The following is a 26,108-nucleotide window of genomic DNA, read 5'->3' as shown; positions in this document are numbered from 1 at the left end:
CTCCCGGACGCGGGCCCCGAGCGCGGGGGCGCGCGCCGCGTTGCCGTGGAAACGCCGGGGCCTGCGCGGCGGCGCGCGGGGCGGGCTCTCGGGCGCTCGGGCTCCCGGCGGCGGCTCGCGCCCCCAGCGCTCGCCAGGGCGCCTCGGAGCCCCCCTCGTTGGGCCTCTGCCCCCCCTCTCGTTGGGCCTCTGCCCAGGGGTCTCCGGCCGCGCGCGAGGCAAGATGTTGAGGCGCAGCTTGGAAAACCGGTAACAGTTCCGGGGCCCCGGCGGGGGGTTGTGGAGCCTCTCTCCGTGGGGCCTCTGCGCCGAATTCCGGCCCTGGGCCGGGGGCCTGCACCGGCCCCGCCGCGCTCTGGGGCCCACCCCATGGGCTGCGGCGGACCCCAGAGGCCGCCCCTCCACGCTGCCCGGGCTCCGGCCGCCGCCCTGCCGCGGGCGGTGCAGACTCCTGGGGGCAGCCGGGCGTCCAGGCCGCGCAGCCCCCAGCAGCCCCAGCGCAGCGCCACCGCGGGCCAGAGACGGGCCTCTTCATGCGCCTGCACCGTGGGATGCAGGGGCCAGGCCGGGAATGGGGACCTAGAGCAGGGGCATCCGCCTTGGGAGGTGGCGGGATCTTTGAAGGGTTGCGCCTTCAAAGCTGGAGAAGTGGCCGGGAATGTTGGCATACCAAATGAACGAAAAGATGAAGCCATCACATCCCAGAGGAGAATGATTTGCTTTTTGTGTCACCTTTTTCTCTAGGGACGCTCAAACCAGACAACTGCAAGATGCTGTCACAAACGTGGAGAAGCATTTTGGAGAGCTGTGCCAAATCTTTGCTGCTTATGTGCGGAAAACTGCCAGACTGCGAGACAAAGCAGACCTCCTGGTGAATGAAATCAACGTGTATGCCTCCACAGAGACCCCACATTTAAAGCAGGGCCTGAAAAACTTTGCTGACGAGTTTGCCAAACTTCAGGATTACCGCCAAGCAGAGGTAGGGAGTGAGGTCCGCGTCGTTGTTAGGAATGGGCCCTGACGTAGTGGATGAAGGAGCCGTGAAGACGTGTAATCTGCCCAGCTGCAGCGGCGAACACACATAAACGTACATTTTCATGTCGGTAACGTTTCTGTGAGTCTATTAAAGGGAAGCTTCCTGTGATTTTGCTGTTTTCAAACTAAACTCTAGGGAGTCTTGAAGTCCTGAATTTCCCCACTTCATTTGCCAACTTTTGGCCAAGGGGTGGCTATTTACAGGGCATAGTAAACTAGTAACCTTGGGAAGAAAAGGAACATGACTTGTGTCTTGTGCGCAGGTAAGAATATTTTAAAGTATGTCTGGAGATGGAAGATGTTGGGAGTGGTAAAGCGAGTGAATAAGTAATAAATGGACAAGAGAGCTTTGCTACAGCTTTCATGCTCTGGAAAGTTGGCCAGTGTTTCATTGAAAGGGGGAAAAAAAAGAGCACTGATTTATATTATGCATCAAACTAGTAGTGAAATTTTGTAGTTTTTTGTTTTGAGGCCGGGGAGGGAAGAAGGTGGTGTGATTGTTCTCCCGCTGAAAACCCATTTACTTTAATACGTCATAAGCACTTTCACTTATATTTATTATTATATATTTATTATATTATTAGGATTCAAAACGCAGGTTTAACTTGTCAGAAATTGCCAAGTTAGAGCTGCATTGCTTCCCCTGTACTTTCCTCATCAGTGCTTTTGGTCTTTTTTTAAAAGCCTTAAAACATAAATTTCAGTTATCCAAAAAAAAAAAAAACCCTCAAAAACAAAAAGAAGATAATGATCTTTTTGAACCTGTAACTGCTGATCATACAGAAATTTGCATAGTAATTACATTTAGGGGTGCTTTGAGGGGGAAATGTTGAGTTCTTGTCATATGATGTCTCTTCTATAATGAACAAGCAGCTATCAGTTATACACAACTGGGAACTTACTGTTTCAAAAATAATTTATACTCACAGATAATCCTAAAATCTCACATTAGGTAATGATTTCAGTGCCCTTTTCTAGAATACCTTTATGCTATTTATCAAATAGCAAAGTGAACTGATTTACAATTGTCCTCCTTTTTATTTCCCTTGCTTACCAAATGGTGGAGGTGGTAATGAACAGTGAACAAGAAGGTAGGCTCCAAACAGGAGAACAGAAAAAAAGACTTGGATAATCCTTACACTGAGTAATCACTGTATGGATTATTTGAAATGGTATAAATTACCCTGAATATTCATGGTTTTGATTTCAGGATTCCTGATATTTAAATGCTCAATGAGAACTTGATCTTCATTTTCCTAAAATCTTTAAAAATGAGACCCTCATATTTGTTTATTGAAACTAAACAAAAATCAGTATGAAGTGATACATACTCACTCATTGTATAGACATGAATCGTCAGCAGAAGCCTTTTCCCTGTTACGAAAGTAACACATGTTCATTTTAAACAATTAAATACATGTCATCTTGTATTACCTACCCTGAAAAAGACAATTTTAATGTCCAGCAGTCATTTCTCTTATGCTGTGTTTATATACTCGCCTTTAAAAAAATCCATTTCTTTAGTGCCTTCTGCTAATGCTGTAAGAAAAGGACGAATTACTCAAAATGTGATAAAAATTGCAATGCTTAAGATTTTAATTCTAAATAAAAGAGAGATCAACCATACAGTGTGACAGCTCAGCAACACTGAGATCATTTATCTTGTTCTCTAAGATTTGATAATTTACAAATGGCTTCCCATAAAAAAAAAAAAGAAATGCAGCTAATACCGTGGTAGTCTCTAGGCCTTTTTGCTTTTGAGGATTGTATTGCTTTAAATGTTTCCAGTATGCTATATTTTTCAGCTTCAATTTTCTTACCTGGAAAGTTGGGCTGTTACATTTCAGATATAATGCGTGTAAAACACCCATCACTCTGCTAAACACACTGAAAGTGGTAGTTGTAATAAAATCTGAGATGTCTTAAAACTTGCCCAAAAGCTTTTATTGTTACTGGACAGCTTAACAGTTTTTACTGTTTGAGTTCAGATTCTGGGTCATCAATCTCTGGTGACTATTCCTTCATTTATAAAGGTAACTGTGACATTTTAATTTAAAAATTTTTAAATGTTAATCTATATAGTAATCTGTGCACTATGTTCAAGTTAGAAAGCACAAGTTTTATTTCAGAATTTAAACTTTGATATGTCTGTGTTTCTTTTCAGTTATATTTTATAATAATTTTCAATAGGTTGAAAGACTTGAAGCCAAAGTAGTTGAACCTTTGAAAGCTTATGGAACCATTGTAAGAATGAAACGAGTAAGTAAATTCTTTTTTTTTCCTACTATTATTAGCTATTCTGGCAAAACATACGAGGTTTCCAGTAACTGTCCTTTTAATAAAAGCTACAGAATTGTGTTTAGTCATGCTTTTTACATGCTCTAAAGTGTTACTTCTTACAACTTTGAGAATAATGAAGTATTTTTATTGCACTTACTAAGTATACTACTGTAGCATCATAAAGCATCATTTGGTTTATTATGGAAACTTTAAAATATTTAATATTTATAGTCATGGACACAAATTATTTTACTAACTTAATGTAAGTGTACTTTTGTTTTAAAGCGGGCAATAAAATAAGTGTGACAAAATTTCATTCTTTTGAGGTATAATTGACATAACATTATATTAGCTTCACGTGTACAACATAATTCAATTATTTGTAAATATTGTGAAATGATCACAGTAAGTCTGATTAACATCTGTCACAATACATAGTCACAAAAATGTTTTTCTTGTGATGAGAACTTTTAAGGTCTACTCTTGCAGCAACTTCCAGAATGCAGTAGTGTTACTAATTCTAGTCAGCATGGTGTACATTATGTTACCAAAATTCTGTGTTTTAAATCAACTTTATTGAGGTATAATTTACATGTAATGAAATTCTTGTTTTCATTTGAATTTTTTCACTGAGTTCATTGAGTTTTAACAAAGGTATGTGCACAAGTAACTACCACCACACTCAAAGCTGTGTGTGTATTTATTTATAGTTTCCCACTGAAATTGTGTCATTATTTAAAAGAATACTAAACACACACACTTACACAGTCTAGGACACAGACACGCTGATCATGCAGTAGTCATGTTCCTGTGGTAGTGATGTCTGGATCAAACAAGGAGCATTCTTCCATTCTTAAAACAGAGAAGTATGTGTTTTATCTCTTAAATCAGAGATTTTCACTAACAAAAAAAAATGCCTCTTTGCAGGATGACCTCAAAGCAACATTAACAGCAAGGAATCGAGAAGCAAAACAGTTAACTCAGTTAGAAAGAACACGTCAGCGAAACCCATCTGATCGGCACGTTATTGTATCCTTTGAGTTTTGGTCTTTAAAAAATATGTTGTAGGGTATGCAGTATAAAAATAAATATGCATAGAAATTATGCATTTCTGCTTTTAAATGTGCAAAGAATGTGAATAGAAAGCTTGAAAAGAAGCACATGCATTTACAACTTCTTACAATGGAAATTAGCTCATTTTAAAGAGCATACACAGCCTAATTCAGGCCTTATGTTGTTTTCCATGATAGATATTCAAAAAATAAAATTCACAAATGCAGATGTTTTTATAAACAATACATACAAAATTCTAAGATTTTTCACATGATAGCTAAATATTAATTATAAAATTAAAGATCTATCATTAATCCTAATATATCAATGCCCTGTCAGCCCTGCGTTTAATAAAAAGAAGGAAAAATAATTTTTTTCCCTGGTAAAATTCCTTTCATCTTCAGCAACACTTCCAGCCAAAGTTCTCCAGGAGATTCAAGGGTATAATTTGGGTCAACAGCTAGACATAAAGAGATCTAGATAGGAGTGTCTGCTGTAACAAGGTTCTTCTATTAAGAATGATCATTTCTTAAACTAGAATGTGCTTTGTTCATAACTAAACAAAAGAATAGAAAATACTGCCTGGCTGATTGCCGGCAACTGGGATGGGTGCAATTGTGTAACTTCGCCCGCTGCCTCTTTTTCTTATTCCTTCTTGAATGTCTCCTTCCTACTTCCTTAAGGTTTTCCTACCCACCTTGGCCAGAAACCACATGGGAGTGGCTCTTTGGGGACATGTGAGGTTCCAGACCACCACCATTTCTGAGGGGAATCTCTTGAGCAGTGATTTGGGGCTATGCCAGTAGCCTGGTCCTCCTTCCTCTGGACCAAAGGTACATATGCCCAACCTTGTAACAAAAATGGACAGCCACAGGGCTGGGACTGCCCACCAGAGGCTGGGACAGAACATCTGGACAGTAGTTGAAGCCTAAGGTCTACAAACTGGAGGTGAGAGAGTCTGGGTTTTAAGCAGGTCGGACAGACCAGAGAATGCTGGAAAACTGACAGCCGTGGACCGAGGCAGGGGCTAGGGGATATCATCAGTTTTTCAGAATCAAGCCAGAGGTCAAAATTTTGTTTTGTTTTGTTTGGAAGAGTAGAGTACATAAAGGCAGAAAAAAATGTCACATCTGCAGTCCTGAGCGGTTGGTACAATTGATTCAGGGGTATTAGTATGGACTCTCGAAGCAGAAATGAATCTGTTCCTAAGACAGAGATGTTTCTGACTTCGATGCTCTGCTGTGGAGGAGGCAGTCTTATACCACAGATGAAGTAGGTCTGTGTGCTCACAGAGGGGAAATTGCTATGCGGAGTGAAAGGATTTGAGACTTTAAGAAACGAACAGTACTTGCTGGCGGGTGGTAGATGAAGAGGCTCACATCCCAGCTGTGACTTCTGCCTCCCTACTCTTTCCTAGCTTGGCCAACTCAACCTATCCTTCTACATTTTAAAATGAAACTGTCAATAAATGGGGAGGGAAAAGACAGGAGTCAAAAGTAAGTAGTTACAGTAAAGAATTTCATGAGTCATATGTAATAAACAATATTAGAAAAACAGTTTGCATGACAATTCTCGTTAGATAAAGGTTAACGCACATCAAATAACTGCTGGAAATGTTTTCATACTAATAAACTTTCAGAGGAGCTCTGTTTTACTCTAGAATTTCCTGTGATGAAGCTGCACTTTTAAAAATCCCAATACCAGTAATATTGAGAATTATTTTTGATTACTGGTTATGATTAAAAGTTAAGTTTGCATGGTTTTTAAAAAACTGTACAGTGTATGTAGCAGATATACACACACAGAGGTGTATGTGAAGGTTTTAAATGCTGAGTTTCTTGAGACTGTGTATCTGAAATAACCTAGTTGAAAGAGTTATTTACTCTATATTATATTTACTCTATATTATACTCAATATAGTTATAATAAAAGTACAATATAATTGCAAGTATAGAACTCTATAAGAGCATATGATTTTAATTTATTGGAGGAAATTATTCTCTTTGAAATGTATTTTTTCCTTTATGAAAAACTTCAGTCACAGGTGGGTAATAAAGTGATGTGTCAAGAGATGGATCCCTATAGTAAAACCCTTTTACTTATTTTCAATTTATGCATTTTCTTGAAAAGGATAGCAAAGGCTTAAATGTCATAACATTATGCGCGACAAAACTTTGGTTACCGCTGCAGATTTTTCCCATGGATTAACTAAATGATGATGTGACACTTTTGAGGAAACATAATACAAGCGTAGGAAATAAAAAATTATTAGAAATAATTTAATTAGAAAATTGGGCCATGTTTTTTAAAATGTCTTCATTACTGTTTAACAAAACATTTAAAAATATTTTTGGGCAACTGTTGTCCTTAAGAGATGCTTTTTTAAAGAGAAATACATGATTAGACTGGAAGTGTTCTGCACTTTAAGTTCGGGAGCCGCTAGCTATATACATGGCTGTTGAGCTCTTGAAATGCAACTAGAGTAACCAGTTTTTAAATTTTCATTTAATTTTAATTAATTTAAATGCAGATAGCTACATGTGGATAGTGGCAGTCATTGCTGACAGATCTAGATAGTATGAGTACTTTGAAGGAAAGCATTAGACCTGTCATCTAACTTACTAGTTATCTGTATATATGTATATTTATTTTTTGTAATAAGGACTAACGAAATAGTAACACTATAATATTGTTAACTTGTAAGAATAATACACAAATAGAAACCCCATGCTGAAATAAACATTCATAGTATATATTCTACATGATTAGAATATTACAGAACTAGAAACATTTCATGCATTTGAAGAACTAGAACACTGAAAATACTTAAGTCACAGGTCTTTTGGGGGAGAAAGGGTTAAAGGGGAGAGAGACAGTGAGAAGGAAAAGCAGAGTATAATAAATGGCAGAGACAGTGAAACAGGTGAAAGCAGTGGAAAATACAGAAAACTGTTTTACACTAAATCATCCAAGGGTGATATAGGGGAAAAAATGGTTTTGTATGAAGAAAGGGAAGGAATTTTGTTTTCTTTTGTTTGAGATCATGAATCATGTCACCAAATAGATTTTAAGTTCTTTATTCTGCATGTGCTTATCATATAGATCATATTATTTTATGTGGTAAAATATATTTTTGAGTGATTTATGGCAGAAAGCCAATACTGCACTGGTAACATTACCATTGTACTCAGTTGAATGGATTCTGACTTGATTTGTTTTGTATCTTTGGTTGGGGGATACTTTTATAGGCAGAAACCGAATTACAGAGAGCTACGATGGATGCTACCCGAACGACCCGGCATCTAGAGGAAACGATTGACAATTTTGAAAAGCAGAAAATAAAGGATATAAAGGTAACAAAGTAACTGTTAAGGTTCAAAATATATTTTCTAATTTTTTTTAATTTAAATTTATGACAATTTAAATTACTGATTTTGGGGGGCCATAGTTTGTTTGAAAAAGATATAAACAAAAATATATGTTATTTTCTTACGGAAACAATGGGATATGAAAGGGGCTACATCCCCAACCAGAGGCCAGATACTCAAATGTCATCACAAATATTATTTAATTGAAGGAAATTAACATTTATTATGTTTTTATGTAGCAGGCACCGTTCTAGTCACTTTACGTAAATTATCTTTTAGTCCCATGAAAGCAAGGTGGTGGTATCCATATATTACGTAAAAAAGTTAAACAGAGATAGTAAGTAACTTACCTTAAGTGTCATAGCCCAAAGTCTGAACAGTGAACCAATTATGTATTTTAAAAATCTGTGCTTTCCGTCATAATACACTATCATTAATTTTATATCATAAAACTTTCTAATACCTACATATTATCAAATAAATGAACAGTGTAAGAGTAGCTGACCACATAAACTTGCAGCCACCACGATGCAGTGTCACAAGGAGAACTGCCTTATTGCAACATATCAGTACATCTGAAACCTCAGAATCAGGCCCTTGAGCAGGTCTTCAGTGACCTAGGCATCCTGGAAAGATTTGGAAGATTGCTTGTGACCATGTTGTATTCTTTAATACAAGTCCCCTAAGGTGCCTTTTTGGCCCACTGCAAATTTTCCTGGAACAACCTTTAAAGAAAACTTTTTTGTCACTTTACAACTAGTAACAAAGAAAACATCCTGCTTTCAAAAGTTAGGTTCTTATCAGTAAAATAAGCATTTTCTGCCACTTAATCATTCCTCTCTGTAATCCATGAAACAGCCTTCATTTGCCCTTTTTTTTAAAATTTCCTATCATAATTTCAAAGGACTTCAGAACTTTTGATTTTTCTGACAGCCAGGCTCAAAGGTCTAGTTTGGTCCTGAAGATCAAAAAAAATGTTAAGCCTCTCAATTCAGTCCGCACTCTGCTGTGTAGTGGTAGATCGCTACACACAGCGCTCCTCAGGAGGCTGCCCTGAGACAAACCCTTCTACTGAGGTGGGACAGCATCATGTGTTACAGTTGCTGACATCCTCTCTTAAACTGCGGGAGAAAGGAAGATTTAGATCATTAGCTTTAATCTGAAAAATGAGATTGTAGACTTGTGGGGGATGCCCGATTCATTGCTTCTTTAGTGACTAGGGGTCTGAGTCCTTGCTCTACCACCGTTCCTCATGCCTGCGGTCTCCTCTTTTTCACGTGGCAATCCATATCTCTGATCTTTGGGCTCAGTTCAGTGTTCCACCTGCATGCTGGCCAACTCTGCCATGAGCATCACCAGTTACAAAACTGGGGCAGAGACAGTGAGTGTAGAATTCCCAGCTGCGATTCCTGCTACCTGGGATTTCCTGAAGCAGTAGGACATGAAGGAAGGGACTGCACGGTGCACAGAGACGAAAGGGCTTCCAAGCTTTCCTCTTTGCCCACTGTATCATGCCCCTGGAAGAGGGAAGTTCTGTGGTGACACCAAAAAAGGGAGACAAGAAAAAACCTACTTTTTAAAAAATGGAGAAAGATAATTCATATACCGTACAATTCATCCTTTTAAAATGTACAGATCAGTGGTTTTTAGTGTGTTCAGGTATGTGCAGCCATCATCAGTCGATTTTAGAACACTTTTATGACATCAGAGTGAGCCCTTGTACACGTTAACTTTTATCTCCCTGCTCCCCAGCCCACACCCCAGGCCTAAACAAGTATCACTAAACTCATGTCTCTGAATTTGGCTGTTCTGAACATACATTTCACATGAATGGAATCATCAAATACTTGTTGTTTTGTAACTGGCTTATTTCACTTAGCATGCTTTCAAGGTTTATCTATTGCAGGATGTATCGGTATCTCACTCCTTTTTGTGGCTGAATAATGTCCCATTGTATGGATAGTAACACATTTTATCTTTTCATCAGTTGATGGACTTTGGGACCGTTTCTACCTTTTGGCTATTATGATTAATGTAAATATTCATGTAAGTTTTTGCATAGATATATTTTCAATTCTCTTGGATATTTCTTTTAATTTCAGTTCAACCGTATACCTAGTTGAACTGCTGGTTCATACAGTAACTCTATCTTTAATTATGTGAGAAACTGCCAGACTGTTTTCCAAGTGGCTGCACCATTGTGCATTCCCACCAGCAGTATATGAGGGTTCCAGTTTCTCTGCCCCCTCACCAATACTTGTTCATCAGACTTTTTCATCAGACCCATCTTAGTGGGTGTAGAGTGGTATCACTGTTGTTTTGATTTGCATTTCCCTGCTGGTGCTTATTGGCCATATGTTTATCTTCCTTGAAAAAATGTCTGTTCAGATCCTCAGCTTTTACTTCAATTGGGTCGTCTTTTTCTTATTGGTGTTATAAGAGTTCTTTATATAGTCTGGATACAAATCCCTTATCAGATACATGTTTTGCAGTTATTTTCTTATATTCTGTGAGTTCTTTTCACTATTTTGATGGTGTCCCTTGAGGCACAAAACTTTTTAATTTTGATGATGTCAAGTTTATTTTTTCTTCCGTTGTTTGTGCTTTTAGTGTCATATCTAAGAATCCATTGCCAAATCTGAGATCATAAAGGTTTATCATTGTTCTCTTCTCACAGTGATACTTTTATAGTTCCATTTAATTTTTGTGTTATCATGTTAACTGAAGGTTAAACTTCACTCTTTTGCATGTGACTACCCAGTTGTTCCAGCACCGTTTGTGGAAAGGATTGTTCTTTCCCCATATTCTTCATACTCTTGTTGAAAATCAGTTAACATGGTTTTGCTTCTCTTTTACTGATCTATATGTCTAACCTGATGCCAGTACCAGGCTGTCTCAATTAATTAAGAGTGCTTTGTAGTTAAGTTTTAAAATCAGGGTGTGAGCGTTCTACTTTGTTCTTTTTTTAGACTGTTTTGGCTATTGTCACTGTTTCAATTCAGTACAGATTTTAGAACCAACTTGTCAGTTTCTGTAAGTCAGCTGGGACTCTGATAGGGATTGCATCAAATCTATAGATCAGTTTGGGGAGTAATGCCATCTTAAGATTATTCTTCCAATCCATGAACATGGGATGTTTTTCCGTTTACTTAAATCATCCTTAATTTCTTTTGACAATGTTTGTAATTTTCAGAGAATAAGTTTTGCTAAGTATTTTATAATTATTGATGCTATCGTAAATGAAATTGTTTATTTAATTTCATCTCAGATTGTTCATTGCAAAAGCACAGAAATGTAATTGATTTTTGCATACTGATCTTCTGTCTTGCAACCTTGCAGAACTCATTTATTAGCTCTGATAGTTTTTTGCAGATTCCTTAAGATTTTCTACATACAAGATCATATCATCTGTGAAAATGTGCATTTTTAATACAGATGCACACAAGTCTAGCGAACTCCCAGTAATATGAGTTCCAGAGATCAGCACCAGAATCTGTTAGGGTTCTGACTCTCCATTCTGTATGTCTTTTCTCCTTACCGTCAAATTGTTCCTCTTCCAAGTTAGGCCTTACTTGAGATCTTTTGTTTAAGAGACAGGCATAAATCCCATACCAAAAGCCTCAAAAATCAATCAAAAAGGGTTACATTACTGCCCCCTTATTTCTAATAAAAACAATATTCAGATATTGCCATGTTTAATTTTCAAAGTAAACAAATTCTTAGAAAGTCAAAATTATTGATGCCACTCAGATTGTGGGAGAAACAGACATAGAACATTCTCATTGTCACCTGCTATAGCTACTGCTTCAGATAAGGTTAGACCCCAGGCTCCTCCTCTCACTTCCCTGCGGGCAGACATGATAAGCAGTAGTGAGTACTGCTCGGCGCTGTAGTAATTGTGTTCAAGGTGGGGTTTGATCAACAAGTCCATCTGAATTTTGGCAGCAGCTTTAATTAGCAAGGCAGCACAGTTGTCAGGAAGAGACTTTTCAAGTCTCCATAGATTTCATAGGCAAAGAATTTGTCTTTCTGAGGAAGGTTGGTATGAACTTAATTGTATAGAACGTGGAAGAAAAAAATCACAGTCCTATTTGTTTCCCGTGTAATAGGAAAAGTTACCAGTTACACGGCATCAAGGGAATTCTAGACTTAAGAAAAGGACCATAACCAGAGGTCATTCCTGAGACAAACAGGAACAGGAATTCAGTAGTGGTGGCAAAGCTGCCATGAGCAAGAAACATTTCCAAAACTTAATTTTTAGAGCTTTATTTTTCTTATAAATATAAAATCATCATGAATTTTTTTTCATAAAATTGAGGAAAATGTAGTAATGCCACTATTCAGAAATAATTAGCATTTTGTTTTGTATCCTCCTACTTTTCTCTATGAAATGTACACAAGATATATGGTAATAACAACAAGTATTTCTTAGACATTAACTGTGTTACACATTCTAAACATTTTATATGGATTAACTCATTTCCTCCTCACAACATCCTGAGAAAGGTAGTATGTTATTACCCCTATACAGTTATGTTTAAATGGGATACTATATGTAGCATCTCTTTCCAAAATTTAATATATCATGGACATATTTGTGCTAAAAAACAAAGATACATGTTGCCCTGTTTGCTATCCTCATAGTATTTTGCTATATAAATATATTAGTTTATTTAACCAGCCCTTATTGATGGACATCTAGATTATTTTTCAATTACAGATTTCATTGAATCATTAAACATCAGCCTTTTTGCTGGTCCAGTTTTTCTTTGGGGATAAATTACTAGAAGTGGCATTTCTGATTCAAAGAACTTAACGCACTTCAAATTTGGATAGCTGTTTTTAAACTTCTGCCCACAAAACTTTAACAGTTTATTTCTACAAAGCCTTAACATGAGCACCCCCATGTAACAATGATAAGTAGCAGTATTTTTCATAATAGCAAATCTGACAGGTAAAAAATTCAGTATCATCTTAATTTGCAATTACTCCTGTTGAGGCAGAGTGCTTTGTTACATATTTACTGACACATTTTATTTCTTTACTAAATTACACTTGTCCTTAGCCTACATTTTTATTAACTATTGGCATTTTTCTTATTAATTTGTAAAAGTTCTTTATACTGAGAAAAGTTAACCCATTATACTGAAGGAAAAATGTTACAAGTGTATTTTCCCATTTTGTTGCTTATTACGAAAATTTTTGCCACTTTAAAGACTCATTTTTGCTGCCAGGTCTGTTGGTCTTCTCCGTTTTGATCTCTGCCTTGGTGTCATGCTTAGGAAGGTGTTTTCATCCCCAAGATTATATAATTGTTTGCTTGTATTTTCTTCCAGTATTTATATGACTTTTTAAAATACGTTAAATATGTTCTTTTATGCAGTTGTATTTTGCATATGGGATGAGGTAGATGTCTAAAGATAATAACTACTGTTTTCAAATGGATAGAAAGTTCTCCTACATCATTTATGGAATAGCCACTACTCCGGAGAGCTGTCATTTCCCCTTTATTTGCCAGAAATGTTAACAAGACCTTTTATGACTTTGTTATATATCCTGCTTGCTAATTAAACCAGATGGAGGCTTTAACGTTGGGATAAGGAGCAATTTCTAACTTAGCTGGTTTACTTCTTGAACAGTAAAAACAGCTAACTTGGGTTGAGCAGTTACTTAAGCCAGTCAGTGACCATGCTATATAGCTTTCTTGGACTGCATTTAATCCTGAAATTCATGACGTTGATACTGTTGTCTTCCCCATTGTACAGATGAGGAAAATAAGGGGAAAGAACAGACAAACTGCTTAATATTACACAGTTTATTTGTTTCACTCATGATGTGAACCCAGGTTTACCTTAATCCAGAGCCCATATTCTTAACGACTGTGCTGTCCTGCTTTGCAGAACACTTGCGGATGGTAGAGGATTTCACGTTAGCTCCTCCACCCCTCACCAGTAAAAATTAAGTATGCACCCAAATGGCCTTCTGGTCACACAAAATAAAATTGAAAAGGGGAAATAAAAAGTAACTCATTGATGCCTCTGTTCATGACCAAACTGACTCATTTCAGATAAGATTACATGAGATCATTGAAAGCTGTATTTATTTGAGAAAAATTATTTCTAAATATGATTGGGTCCTAGAAAGTTCTACCACCCTCTGGTGACTCACTGAAACTATTTTATTTCAAAAACATATGCTTTTCATGTTCTTTCTTATACCACTTGTCATCTAACTCTTCTGTTCCTTGCTATCTTCCTTTTTGCCTATTTTCCAATGTTTTATGAAATTCTACTGGGAAAAAAAAAAGAATATAACTGATAGTTTTCCCTCGTCACTATATTCAGGGATATAACACTCCTCTGTAATAATCTGCAGGCTCTTGAGTCAAAAATTCCAAGTCTAGGATACTAGCTTAGCAATGCCACTGATTCTCCATCACTGTGATCAACAGTATAAAAAGTTAACAAGGCCTTTCCCATCTTATACAGGTGTATAATATAGGTTTTGTCAAGAAATAAAAGGTCAGACCATAAAGGATTAAACCAAAGTATCACAAAGCTTGAGAGTGATTTCCCCTCACCTTCCAAATAGTAAATAGTAGCCATTTATTGATTAAAGATACTTCATAAAATGCTTTTTATCATTAATTGAAACTGAACTGTGAGCCTAGAAAATGCTAACAGACTTAAGGTTGATCACTGTCTTTTGAAGTAAGAGCACAGTAGATTCTCTTATCACAGATTGTGGATAAGCAGAAATAATACATTGTTCTTCAGTGACAGGCATCTACATGTTTTTCAGGGCTTACTTATGAGCTAAAGGGAATGTAACTCCTACAAATGCCACTTAAAAATTATGTTAGTTCAGAAATAACATCACATTCAGAGATTTTGGCCATCAGGAATAACTATATTCAAATTTTTGAAAAATATTTTAAATTATTTTCAGTTTTTTTGCATATTCCTCAAATTTACCACAGTGGAATAGATTTGAATTAAGCCTAAACCTACTGATCTAGGTGTAATAAGGCTGTAAATGTTTGGATTTCACTAGTTATAAATAATGTGACAGTCTATTAAAGATTTAGAAAGTCCATTTGTAAAATTACTTAAAAATAGGAATAATACCCAACTCATTCAAGTGATTTAAGTTTAATCCCTCACTTTCTGGCTAGCCCAGCTATCTTAGGAAGGCTGACAATGACAAGTAAGAGAAGTCCCAGCCCCAGTCAGAAGCCATTCTACCTCTAAGGTGTTTCTGGGTATCTGGAGATTCTTGGTGAGAATTAGAAGTTAGAAGTCCAGAGTTACAAGTCAGTTGCCAGTCCAGTATACCAGAGCCCTCTGTGACCTGTATGAAGTGACAGTAAAGGTCACTGTCAGTCACAGTTAAAAGTCTCTTATCCCAGAGACCAGTTTTGCAGTTAGACTGATGTATGTGCTTGGCAGCTCAGAACGGATACTTTCAACTGTAGATCTGTTTCCATTGAGTAGCAGTCAGAAGCCTGTCAGTATTCCCTTAAGTGTTTTTTAATCCTTAAGAATAGAGATCAGAGAGGGAAAAAAAAGATCACAGGACACTGAGGGATATCTGTATAGCAATCTTCAAGGTGCAGGACCGCTCCTATCTGGGTGGCTAAACACAGGAGAGCAGGAGTGAAGGGAAATGGGTATTTGATTGTCGCCTTCTCACCTAACTCACGTCTTCTGTCTTCCCCCTTTAAGAACAATGCTTGAGTATTTTCTGTCCTATTCTTATTCTGCCCGCTTCTCTCTACATTAATGCTCTGGGTTTTTTTTTTTGTTTGTTTTGTTTTGTTTTTTTATCTTGATAAGGGACAAGATAATTAACAAAAGAATAAGATCCTATTTTATCAACAACTTCTCTGGTTTGTATACTTCCCCTTCCTGCCAATGATCTCACCCCTGCTTAGATCATTCTCTTTGTTTATGGGCTTCCTTGTGTGGGTTGTCATCATGGTCACGGTTTGCCTGCGCTGTGTGTCTGTGAAGGAGACGGCTGGCTCCAGCAAGAGCAGCACAGGCCCATGAGTAAGCGCTGTGAGCCTGCCGAACCGGACCCGAGTCCTGGCATTCCAGCGGCCCGCAGCAGTGGGCACGGCATCTATCTGTAAGCTGGAAGCTCTGTGCAAATGGAAGGTGCCGGTATCAGCAGTAGGCGTGTCATTACCACCAAGTGATCCCTTTGTGGTTATTGGAGAGTACAGGTAACACACAGGCAGAAATATGATGGAATACAATTTTTGTCTAAAAACGTTCTTTTAAACATCATTTGGAGTTGCTAAAATGACAGCTCCAGCACTGAACTGCTTGCTTTATCTAATACAGGTACTCGGCAACAATACGTAATGACGTTCATTTTAGATTTTTTTATATCACAAATATCTGATAGAAGAGACTAAAAATAAGAGGGAAGTAAATGGTGAAATAGGAAGTATTTTGTGTCTCTTGAAGGTTTTGTTGCAAAAAATCTTTGCAACTATTTTTATTCTAGTTAATCTTTTGTACGTCATTTGCCCTGTGGAAAAACAGATACCTCTGTATTTCATAAAATGTGATGGCTACAGTAAGGAATAAATTCACTAAATTCACAAAGCTGTTTATATGATTGTTTAAATTCAAATCTTTACTTTTTTAGACTATATTTTCAGAATTTATCACTATCGAGATGTTATTTCACGGCAAAGCTTTAGAGGTCTACACTGCTGCCTACCAAAATATACAAAAGATTGATGAAGAAGAAGATTTAGAGGTAGGACTATGTGTGTCTAAGCTCAGTTCTTCTACTGATATGGAAATGTTTAAAAAAGCATTAGAGTTTGGGTAAAAATATTTTAAATTAGAACACTACAGTGGTTTATATGTTATTGTATACAGTTCCAAATAGCTGAAATTTTATGATTTTCTATTTAAGTTTTCAAATTAACCATGGTAAAGTTCCAACAGTTAATTTATTAATAGTTAGTAAAATATAAGAGAAATAAAGTCATTACACAAAATAATGTATCATCTTGACTAGTGATCTAAGTTACTTAAGGTGCTAAAAATAACATTAATTGATTTGAGCGAACATCTGAGTGTTTATGCCGTGCACAGTACCCAGGGCTCTGCATGCATTTTCTCACTCACCCCTGCACAGTCCTGTGAGGTAGGTACTGTTACTCTCCTTTTACAGGTTTAAAGGCTTTTAGAAACTTAACTTGCCCACAGCCACTTAGCTAGTAAATAGCAGAATCTGGCTTCTAATTAGTTTTGTGTGACTTAATCAGCAAGTGATGAAATAAATGTAGGTTGGTAAGTAAGCCTGTGTCATGCTGATAGTTAAATGCAAACAAATCTGACTGGCCAACTAACATTAGAGCAATTAAATATCAAAGACTGGCTTCAGTGAGCTCATCTGAAGGGTAAATGTCCTACAGTCTCACCTCCGAAAAGACAGAAAGAAAGGCAAAGTGTTTTTGCTGAAACAGATAAAATATTCAAGACGTATTTTGTCCATTTATCTCTACATGTATCTCTAGGAGTGAGAAAGGACATGTACTCACGATACTTGAATTTGAGTGTCTGTCATTTGATAATTTTGAAGACTCTCCCGGCTTTTCTTTTGCTTTATTTTTTTTTTAACTAACTTAAATATCTATAAAGAGATCCCCTGGGCATTCTCTTCCCACTACTCCACTGGTTCCAAGAAACTTGAATTCAGTAAAACCAGATTATAGCTTGGCTACAGTGAAGGGAGGTACATCTTTTGGTGTGTGGGTATGTTTTCCTGTACCAAAATCAGGTCTCAGTTTTACATCCGTTACACATACAGGATCATTTCTATTTACTGTTTGTCAGTAGATGGCTTCCTATGTGTCTATTCCCTTGAAATACTAAAGCTCAGGTTTCTTAATTTTCACTCCTTTCTATACCTTATTTTTTAAAAATATAGATTATCAAGGGTTTCTATTGGTCATTTGTAAAATAAAATAGCAAATGTTTATATTGTGATTGCTTTGAACCACCTGCTGATCTATGCATTTTAATTCTATTATTTTAATCCTCCCATCAACTTTTTAATAAAAGTACTTACTGCCCTCATTTCTATGGATGAGAAAACTGAGGCACAGTAAGGCTAAGGCACTTCCCAGAGGATCCCATGGCCGATAGGTAACAGCTGGGAGCCACACCCTGAAGTCTGACCAGAGACATAGTGTTTCTGCCCTCTTTACACTGCACTGCCAGACGTCGGGTTCTGGGTGAGTGCCATGAACTGTTTCCTGCAAAAAACAACACTTCATTGAATGGCAGGTTCAAAACTGAGCCCCCACTTTTGTGCAAGACTGGAGTCCCCTTTACAAGTATTTTAATTCTCCTTTTCCTAATACCCTTGACCCAGTACATTTCTCACTAAAAGTTCCTTCAAGCCCTTTGGACCCCAAGATTTTCCGTCTCATTCCAGAGGTCCTAGATATCCTTTTTGTCACCCCACTTCCTTTATCACTTCTCTTACCACCGTTCTTCATCAGCTAGCTAGGCAGCTTGTAGGATTCATTAAAAACACAAGGTATCAGGGCGGTGTGGGAGGTGGGTTTTTGATGGGGCACTTTCTAATGGGGCAGTTGAGCAAGTTACCTTCTTCATGCTTCAGCTTCCTCATCTCTAAAATGAAGAGACTTAACGGTGTTTACCTCATAAAATGTACATTTAGCAGCTGTTTGTTGAGCACTTGTTACATGCCAGGGACCACTGTAAGCGCTGAGGATTTAGCATTATATGTTAAGAATTGGTCCAAGTTGTCAAAAAGCAGAAACCTAAAAGGAGTTCAGACATTAAGAGAAAAAGAAAAATACTGTGTAACCCTTTAGATTTTATAATGCGACCAGTCCCATATAGAAAAAACGTGTGCTGTGAGTGTATGTGATGGAGGGTTCTCAGCAGCCTGGGGAATCAGAGAAAGATTTCTTAATCAGAAGTCTGAGGGATGAGTAGGATACCTGGCAACAACTTTCAGGCAGAAAATGCAGATAAATAAATAGATTATACAAAGGTCCTGAGGCCCAAGTGAACTGCAGGCAGAAGCTATCACTGTGATGCTACACAGAAACTGTGAAAAGGAGAGGAGAGCAGCCTGGGGAGAGCTGTACACGACCAGCAGGGTGTGATTACATCAAACAGGTACCAAGAAGAGGAAGGATCCTTTAAGTTCCTTGGAAACAAGTAGAGCAAATATGCAGAAGACAGAGAAATAGCTTGCTGTTCTTAGGGAGCAGCCCTTGCTCTCTGAGAGCTGATAATTTTGGCGGCAGCTGACTGTGTGCATCTAGTTATATCAGGAAACCATCCATCTTACCTGATTTGTTCTTCACATAAAAAGTATTGTCAAGCCCACTTTACCCTTCAAAAAATCACCTCTGTGCATTCACTTCAGAGCGTATTCAGATCTTGAGACTCACTCCTAGAAGAGATCTTGGACCATATTGGAAAATGCATTATTGCCAATAAACGAATATTCCTGTAAGCCTATAATTTGGCAATAAGAGATTAATTTTAACTGGTTTAGACTTTTATCCCAAGGCTCATATATCATTTTACATTTCCCACTCTATCTTTGCTAGAAAAGCTAAAAAACAAACCTCGTTCCAACGAACATATATTTCTTCCAGATACCAGTGAACTGAGTCACCCAGTCTTGGCATCGTACCAGTAAGCCAGGCTCCACGTCTGCGCCAGAATATAATCAGGTCCTCAGTAACCTATTAAGACCTGACTGGCATGCCTGACTTGCCCTAAAACACAAGCCTCACCTCTTGTGTTACACTTCATCCCTTGATTCCTTCTGTGTCCTGCATTTCATTAAGGTTTAAAGAAATGTGTAGACATCCCCTCGTTTGGGTCTCCTTTTCTCAAAACACCAGGATTAAGGTCATGTTAACATCATTCATTTATCAGATCACTGTCTTAAGCTGGAAGGAGTTGCAAAGATAAAACAAGGCTCCTTGCTCTAGAGGAACTTAAAACTAGTTGTGGAGACAGATACGCAGTTACGGAACAGTGAGATAAAAGCTGTACTGGGAGTATGAACAGACGGAGGCACTGACTGGAGACCAGGCTTCTAGCTGGGTCCAAGTGTGTGGTGACGTCTTTCATTGTGAAGGTGGGTCTGGAGCTACACCATCCAATACAGTAGCCACTAGAAACATGTGACTATTTAAGGTTAAACTGTAATTAAAAATGTGGTTCTTCAGTCATATAAACCACATTTCAAGGGCCCAGTAGCCACATGTGGCCTTTTTGGACAGCACAGAACAGCGAGCATTTCCACCATCTCAAAATAATTATACTGGATAGTGCAGGTCTTGAACAGAAGGTAGTGGGGAGCATGCACATTGCTGTCAGAGTCGACAGGGAATTGGTGTAAGGGGAGCCATTAAACACTGATAAGATAGAGAGATCTTGAGAGAAGGGTGTCAAAAATGGGAGAGCGGCCTAAGGGAAACCCTTTAAACATGTTTCAGGTGTAAGTAGAAAAGGAGCTGTGAAGAAAAAGGGCAGCTAGGACTTGCAAAGAGTTGAGTGATGGCGCGCAAGGGGAAGAAGTTTCAGGACGAGGTCAGTTACAATGAAGACAAAAAGACAACTTCGGTGGTTTATGGCAAGAGCAATTTCGGTGGCAGGGGAAAGCCTAATAGTGGTTTGCTGACAAATGAGATGAAGCGGAGTGCTTGAGAAGTTTCTTAAAAAGTAAAGTTATACCTTGAAGTAGGTTTTTTTTTTTTAATGGATCTTGAGCTAGTTTTCTGGAGGAGAAAATCTGTGGAGGAAGAAAATTTGTTCGTTGAAGTTTTGGCTAAAGGGAAAATGCACCTTGGAGAGAGTAATGACATTTGCTTTAAAAAAGGAAAAGAATGCCATGAAGAACTGAGGAAAAAGGGAGGGAATGTGAAGAAATTCACACCTGACAGACTTACCTTCTAGTCTGTGTGTTACAGAAATGGTGGGACAGGGAAAGACACAGACAGGGAAGGTGAAGAGCGTGCTAAGATTCAGAACTACTGCTCAAAAGAAGAAACTGACCAGCAATGGCATTCTAGATTCTGAGACTGGAATCCAATAAATTATAGTGGCACCAGTTTACTCTCCTGTGATGTTCTGTGAAAGTACTGCAATGAAGTTAAACTGATAAAAAAAGAGCTGAGGCTAGGTAGAACAGAAAGAATCAAAGGTGTGACTTAGTCTCCGCATTGGGTTACTCTTTGAAGGCAGGAACTTTTGATGTTTCCCCAACAAAAGCTCTCAAGTGATTGTTCCAGGACCCATCATCATCCTACCTGGCTTAACAGAACTTTTTAACTTTCATCTTTCAACTTAAAACATTTTTGTATTTGTTTGATTTGTTCTAAATTTACAATTAAGTAAAACTTTGTCAGGGGGTTGCTTTAAAAAATTCTTAAATAAGGGGAACTGTCTAGATTTCCATTGTTTAGTATCCATTTTATAATGTTGTTGTATCATTGCAACAGGTTTTCCGAAATTCTCTGTATCCACCAGATTATTCATCTCGTTTAGATATTGTGAGAGCAAATTCAAAGTCACCTCTTCAGAGATCACTGTCCGCTAAGTGTGTATCTGGAACAGGACAGGTGAGCTAGAAACCGTAATTTAAAGGAATTTGAGCTGTTGCCTTTGGAACTGTTCCGTACTAAGAGTGTTTCCCTTAAGCCATACGACTTCATATAACTTACCCTCTCGTGTAAAAGAACAGATTACAGTAGCTGCGAATCTGTTTTTTCTTGTATTATCTGTAGCAAATACTACTCTCTAAAGCAGAACATTTGGGAGCAGAGGTGGAAAGGACAGAATGCTAATCAAGATTTGTCCTCTGGTATAATATAAAGAGCACAGATTCTAAAATCAAACCACTTTGCGTTTAAATCCCCCAATCACAGCTTACTAGAAATTATCTTTTGCTGAACACTATCATAGATCCAGAAGCACATATCTTTAGATAAAGAGTCAATTTTCTCTTTTCTTCCATATCCAGAAAGCCTGAGTTACCTGCTATCTAGAACAGGGAGGGGTCAACCACCTTTTTAAGGGGCCAGAGAAAATACCAGGTTTTGCGGGCCAGTTGGTGTCTGCCCCAACTAAGAGCAGCCATAAACAAAACAGTAACAAATCAAAGTGGGTTGTAATAAAATTTTATTTCCAAAAACAGGAGACAAACTGGGCTATAGCTTGCCAATTCCTGCTTCAGAGAGCTATGGCCTTTTTCGTATCTAGCCTTCAGAATTTAAAATTGAGCAAAGTATTTTCCAAATACAACTTTTAGGTAAATTTGACCCAATACCTTCTATTTTCATTTGATTCTCCTCTAAACATTTATTTGCTGCTTTTTATTTATGCATCTCTCTCTCTAACCAAATTACATTTTTATTATTCTAGCACTAAGTGCCTTGCACATAAATTCCACAAATTTGTGTATTAAATAAAGCACGTAAAAAATTGACTGTTTAGAGCTAATAATGTCACCTAAGTTAGCCAAGATCTATGTAGCATTTTAGAACACATAATCCCAGGGCTTCTTGACCTCAGCACTTTTGACTTTGAGACAGATGATTTGGCAAGGGAGGATGTGGGGAGCAGTAGTACCGTTCTGTGCACAGTAAAGATATTCAGCTGCAACCCTAGCGTCTACTCACAGGATGCCAGTAACAAACACACACACACCCAGCTGTGACAATCAACAGCATCTCCAAACATTGCCAAATGTGCCCTAGGAGGTAAAAGTTTGAAGACTTTTCAGCAGTGGCAGCAGTCAGGACTTAAAGCCAAGTGTTGAATTCAGATTCACAATTCATTCCATTTAAATCATACTATTTTTAAAGTTTAGTATTTCAGCTGCCTAGTTGAAATATTCTCGTGTCTTTGCCATCCTTTTTTCATGATTCCCAAATTCTTTTTTTTTGTGAACTAAGAATTGTTTAACCTCAAATATTTTTGACCTTCATAATATACTTAGAATATACTTTTCTCAGAAAGTATTTTATGTTACTGGTATCCAAATGACTAACTGGATCAAGTGGCTAATTTCACGTTTTTATTCAAAAAAATAACATGATAAATAAATGCAAAAAACTTTGTGACTATTTCAAACCTTAAATTCATCAGGAATTTTCATTACTAAAAATTATTATTTATGGACATTTTTCTGAACTATTTGTTGTATATGCCCTTCTCTATCAGGGCATATTAAAAAGATACCAAACATGTAAAAATATTTTTAAGTTAGTATTTTTTTTAAAATATGTTAACTTTTAACAGGTATCCACCTGTCGACTAAGGAGGGATCAACAAACAGATGATGATGATGAAGAGGATGAAGACTTAGATGTTACAGAAGAAGAAAATTAATTTTCTTAAGTAAACTTTGCATTTCCATTTTCATCTTAAATGATACGGAATCCAGAATTACTAAACTGTAAAACTTTATACTGGCTTGATACATTTAACCTCAAAATGAAATCCTACTGGAAATGGAAAAATAATTAAAGGAAATTTATGCTGACCAAAAATGAAGGTTTTTTAAAAACATTACAGTCATTTCAACATACTGTCTAGCAGCATGTGATCTTTTTGTATAGGTTTCATTAAAAAAAATGTTATGTATTTAAAAATTATTTATTAATACACTCTACCTAGTTGAGGTTGCAATAGTTAGGTAGATTAAAAAAACAAAAGGTCTAACAATTCCACTTGTTCCTTTTAGGTTGACACCATGCTTGCATCACCAGAAAAGGGTCCTAGACAGTTGTTCTGATTAAATACAAATTCTATTCCATAAAGCTTTAATCAAAAAGACAAGTTTCCTTTTTTTTTTCACCTTTCTTGTCACTTTTACTACAACCTAAATTTTCATTATTTGATACGTAAATTTACTTTTCGACAAAAGTGTAATCACTCTTGAATAACAGTAACGGGACACTAGGATGTCAGTGTTTAACACACACACACGCTCAAAGCATAAATTTTAGCTTTAAAAAGCTACATTCAGCTTGATTCTGGTTTTAAAACGAACCGTCGTCGCACTAACGCATTATACATGGTAGTACAACTTTTGGAAAGCTGTAATCTGGTGGACTGTTGCCCTAAAAAACATCATGGAAAATCATAAATCAGTAAAAATTCTATACAAATTTTACCAAACTACCATCTAGTCAACAGAAGAGTATATAGTCACTCTTACTCCTGAAAATATAGAACATTTAATCAGAGCCTTTCAGCACATCTGATGCTTTTACTTCTTTGGGATGGGGAACTGTACTTTTGTTATTTTATGGATCCCAGTGAGGCATATAAAAGTTAGGAAATTTATAAAATTATTTGGGATAACCACAAAAAGCAATTATTCATAACAGAAAAATAAAGACTTTCTAGAAAGCTTTTTTGACTTTGTTATTCGTGGTTCTGTTCTTAAAGCACTGCTTCCTAAAAATAGTTCTAAGTGTTAAAATACTTTAGTACTTTTTAAGTAAGAAATTCGTAACATTTTAAAACTGTAAATAAGCTGGTATTCTTAAGAAACTGAGGATATCACTGCATTGTTCTTTTCGCAGTATTTAAACTTAGTGTTGTTGCTGGGAAAAAAAACAGGGTTACAGTAATTTCTCTTGCTGCTTACAATCACAATTCAACTTCTCTTGAGCATCAGTTGCCCTATTGTAAAGTTAAAACAGTGCCTGATATATAAAGCAATCAGCAGATTAATTCTGATATACAATGTACAGTCTGCGTACGTCAAAAAAATTCTAAGACGAGAATATTATATGTAATACTTTCAGTGTAAAATTGTTTCTTTTAGATCAGACATAGGTTGGCACACTTTTTAAAGGGTTACAGTCAACATTTTTACAATTTGAGTGGAGACAATCAAAGCTATTAGTTACTTATGTAATCTTTAAAAATGTAAAAACCTCTTTTAGCTTCCTTGTTTAAAAAAAAAAAAAGGCAACCCACTTGACTAGTTATTTGACTCTCTAGTTAACTGCCTCCATTCCTTATCTCCAGAATAGGTTTATTACGGTTATTGGGACTAAATGATATAGTTAGTTTATATACGATTACAGATCATAAACATACAGGATCTATTAAAGTTCAATAAACATTAGCTAATAATACAAAGATGGAGGTGAGAGGGTCACTGCTTAATAGGTGATATATGTACCAAGAGCCACTGCTCTTGAGCATGTTCTCAGTAAGTGATAAACTCTGCACTCCTAATATGATGCTTATCTATCTCTTGATTGTGGGATTAAGTTTACTTTCTATACATAATCTCTATTTTTCAGATACCTGTGAGACAAAAATGTTTGGCTTTAAGAGAATTAAAATGCCACTGGGTTTTAAACTGGAGAACCAATATGCCACTAGAATACCCAGCATATCTAGTAAGAAACCAATCTGGCCGAGATGACAATTGTTGGAAGTTGGGCGATGGGTATGTAAGGATTTAGTACATCATTTTCTTTTATGTGTTGGAGACTGGTGGTGTGCTGGTAAACTGGCTTTCTGAGGTGGAAAATGCCTGGATTTGCTGTATTTACCAGTTTTCATGGTATAAATACTCCTACCATGTCCAGTTTAAGTCATCAACATACCACTGCAGGCAGAGTTGGCAAGAGATGTGCAAAAATGGTTCCCAACTAGTGGAAGCCAGAGTTCTATAATAAACTTTTTATTTTAAAAAAAGTTTTAAAATATATATTAAACTGAAGATTATGGAGTAAAATTAACTATTCATATCAATCCATTAATTTTACAATCAGAATACAAAGCCTGTGTCCTGTGTTTACTATTGTGTTAGCCTCTTATCTACCACCACCATTCCCACCCCAGCCTAAACTGAGTAGTTCCGTATTAACTGATACACTATAAGCTTCATGTTAGCTTTTATTGATATGTATTTGAGAAGCGTTTTTGTCTTCCAACACATTCCTTAAGAAAACTAATCAAATAAACCATCTATATAATTTCTGAGCATTTTAAAATATAATTTCTTCCTGTTTTGTTCCTTGCGCTTCGTTCAGATGTTAAGTTTCTCATTCCCCTAGCTGCTTATAAGCTTACTAGTTTCAAGAGCCATAATGATGTGTTTTTTTAAACCAAATTTACCAGTTTATTCATTCTACTAGCAAGCAGGATATAATTAAAAACAAACACAGAAACTTCAGGTGGCTTTTTTTAGACTTCTTTAAATCACTGGAGATTATTCCAAAATACTTACTGTACAAACTGGCTAAGTACTAACAAAGTATTCCACCTCTGCAAGACCCTATTACTACATTAAATGACTGAACTATATAAACTCAAC

General features: G+C 37.1%; 1 protein-coding gene across 2 annotated transcripts; it reads left to right on the top strand.

Moving 5' to 3' along the window:
- Positions 1–103: 103 nt before the first annotated feature.
- On the top strand, positions 104–24,183 carry CIBAR1 (CBY1 interacting BAR domain containing 1). Of its 2 annotated transcripts, XM_031439317.2 has the most exons (9): positions 104–249; positions 745–979; positions 3,226–3,294; positions 4,243–4,344; positions 6,407–6,412; positions 7,617–7,721; positions 16,395–16,508; positions 21,262–21,381; positions 23,063–24,183. In XM_031439317.2, exons 1-9 carry the CDS (start codon positions 224–226, stop codon positions 23,150–23,152), a joined length of 867 nt encoding a protein of 288 aa, XP_031295177.1. In that variant the 5' UTR covers positions 104–223; the 3' UTR covers positions 23,153–24,183. The 2 variants fall into 2 exon arrangements, with proteins under 2 accessions (XP_031295177.1, XP_031295176.1); XM_031439316.2 differs by lacking the exon at positions 16,395–16,508.
- The last annotated feature ends 1,925 nt before the right edge of the window (positions 24,184–26,108 follow it).

The sequence above is a fragment of the Camelus dromedarius genome, chromosome 20, assembly GCF_036321535.1.
Source record: "Camelus dromedarius isolate mCamDro1 chromosome 20, mCamDro1.pat, whole genome shotgun sequence".
Taxonomy (NCBI): domain Eukaryota; kingdom Metazoa; phylum Chordata; class Mammalia; order Artiodactyla; family Camelidae; genus Camelus; species Camelus dromedarius.
The sequence above is the reverse complement of the archived record's forward strand: the minus strand, read 5'-3'. Positions and strand labels throughout refer to the sequence as shown.

What these genes read in the sequence shown, in the direction of transcription:
- CIBAR1 (XM_031439317.2), top strand. Translation starts at nt 224, where the DNA reads ATGTTGAGGCGCAGCTTGGAAAACCG. An exon ending in AGAAAATAAAGGATATAAAG is followed by an intron (nt 7,722 to 16,394) that starts GTAACAAAGTAA and finishes TTACTTTTTTAG; the next exon opens with ACTATATTTTCAGAATTTAT. An exon ending in GTGTATCTGGAACAGGACAG is followed by an intron (nt 21,382 to 23,062) that starts GTGAGCTAGAAA and finishes AACTTTTAACAG; the next exon opens with GTATCCACCTGTCGACTAAG.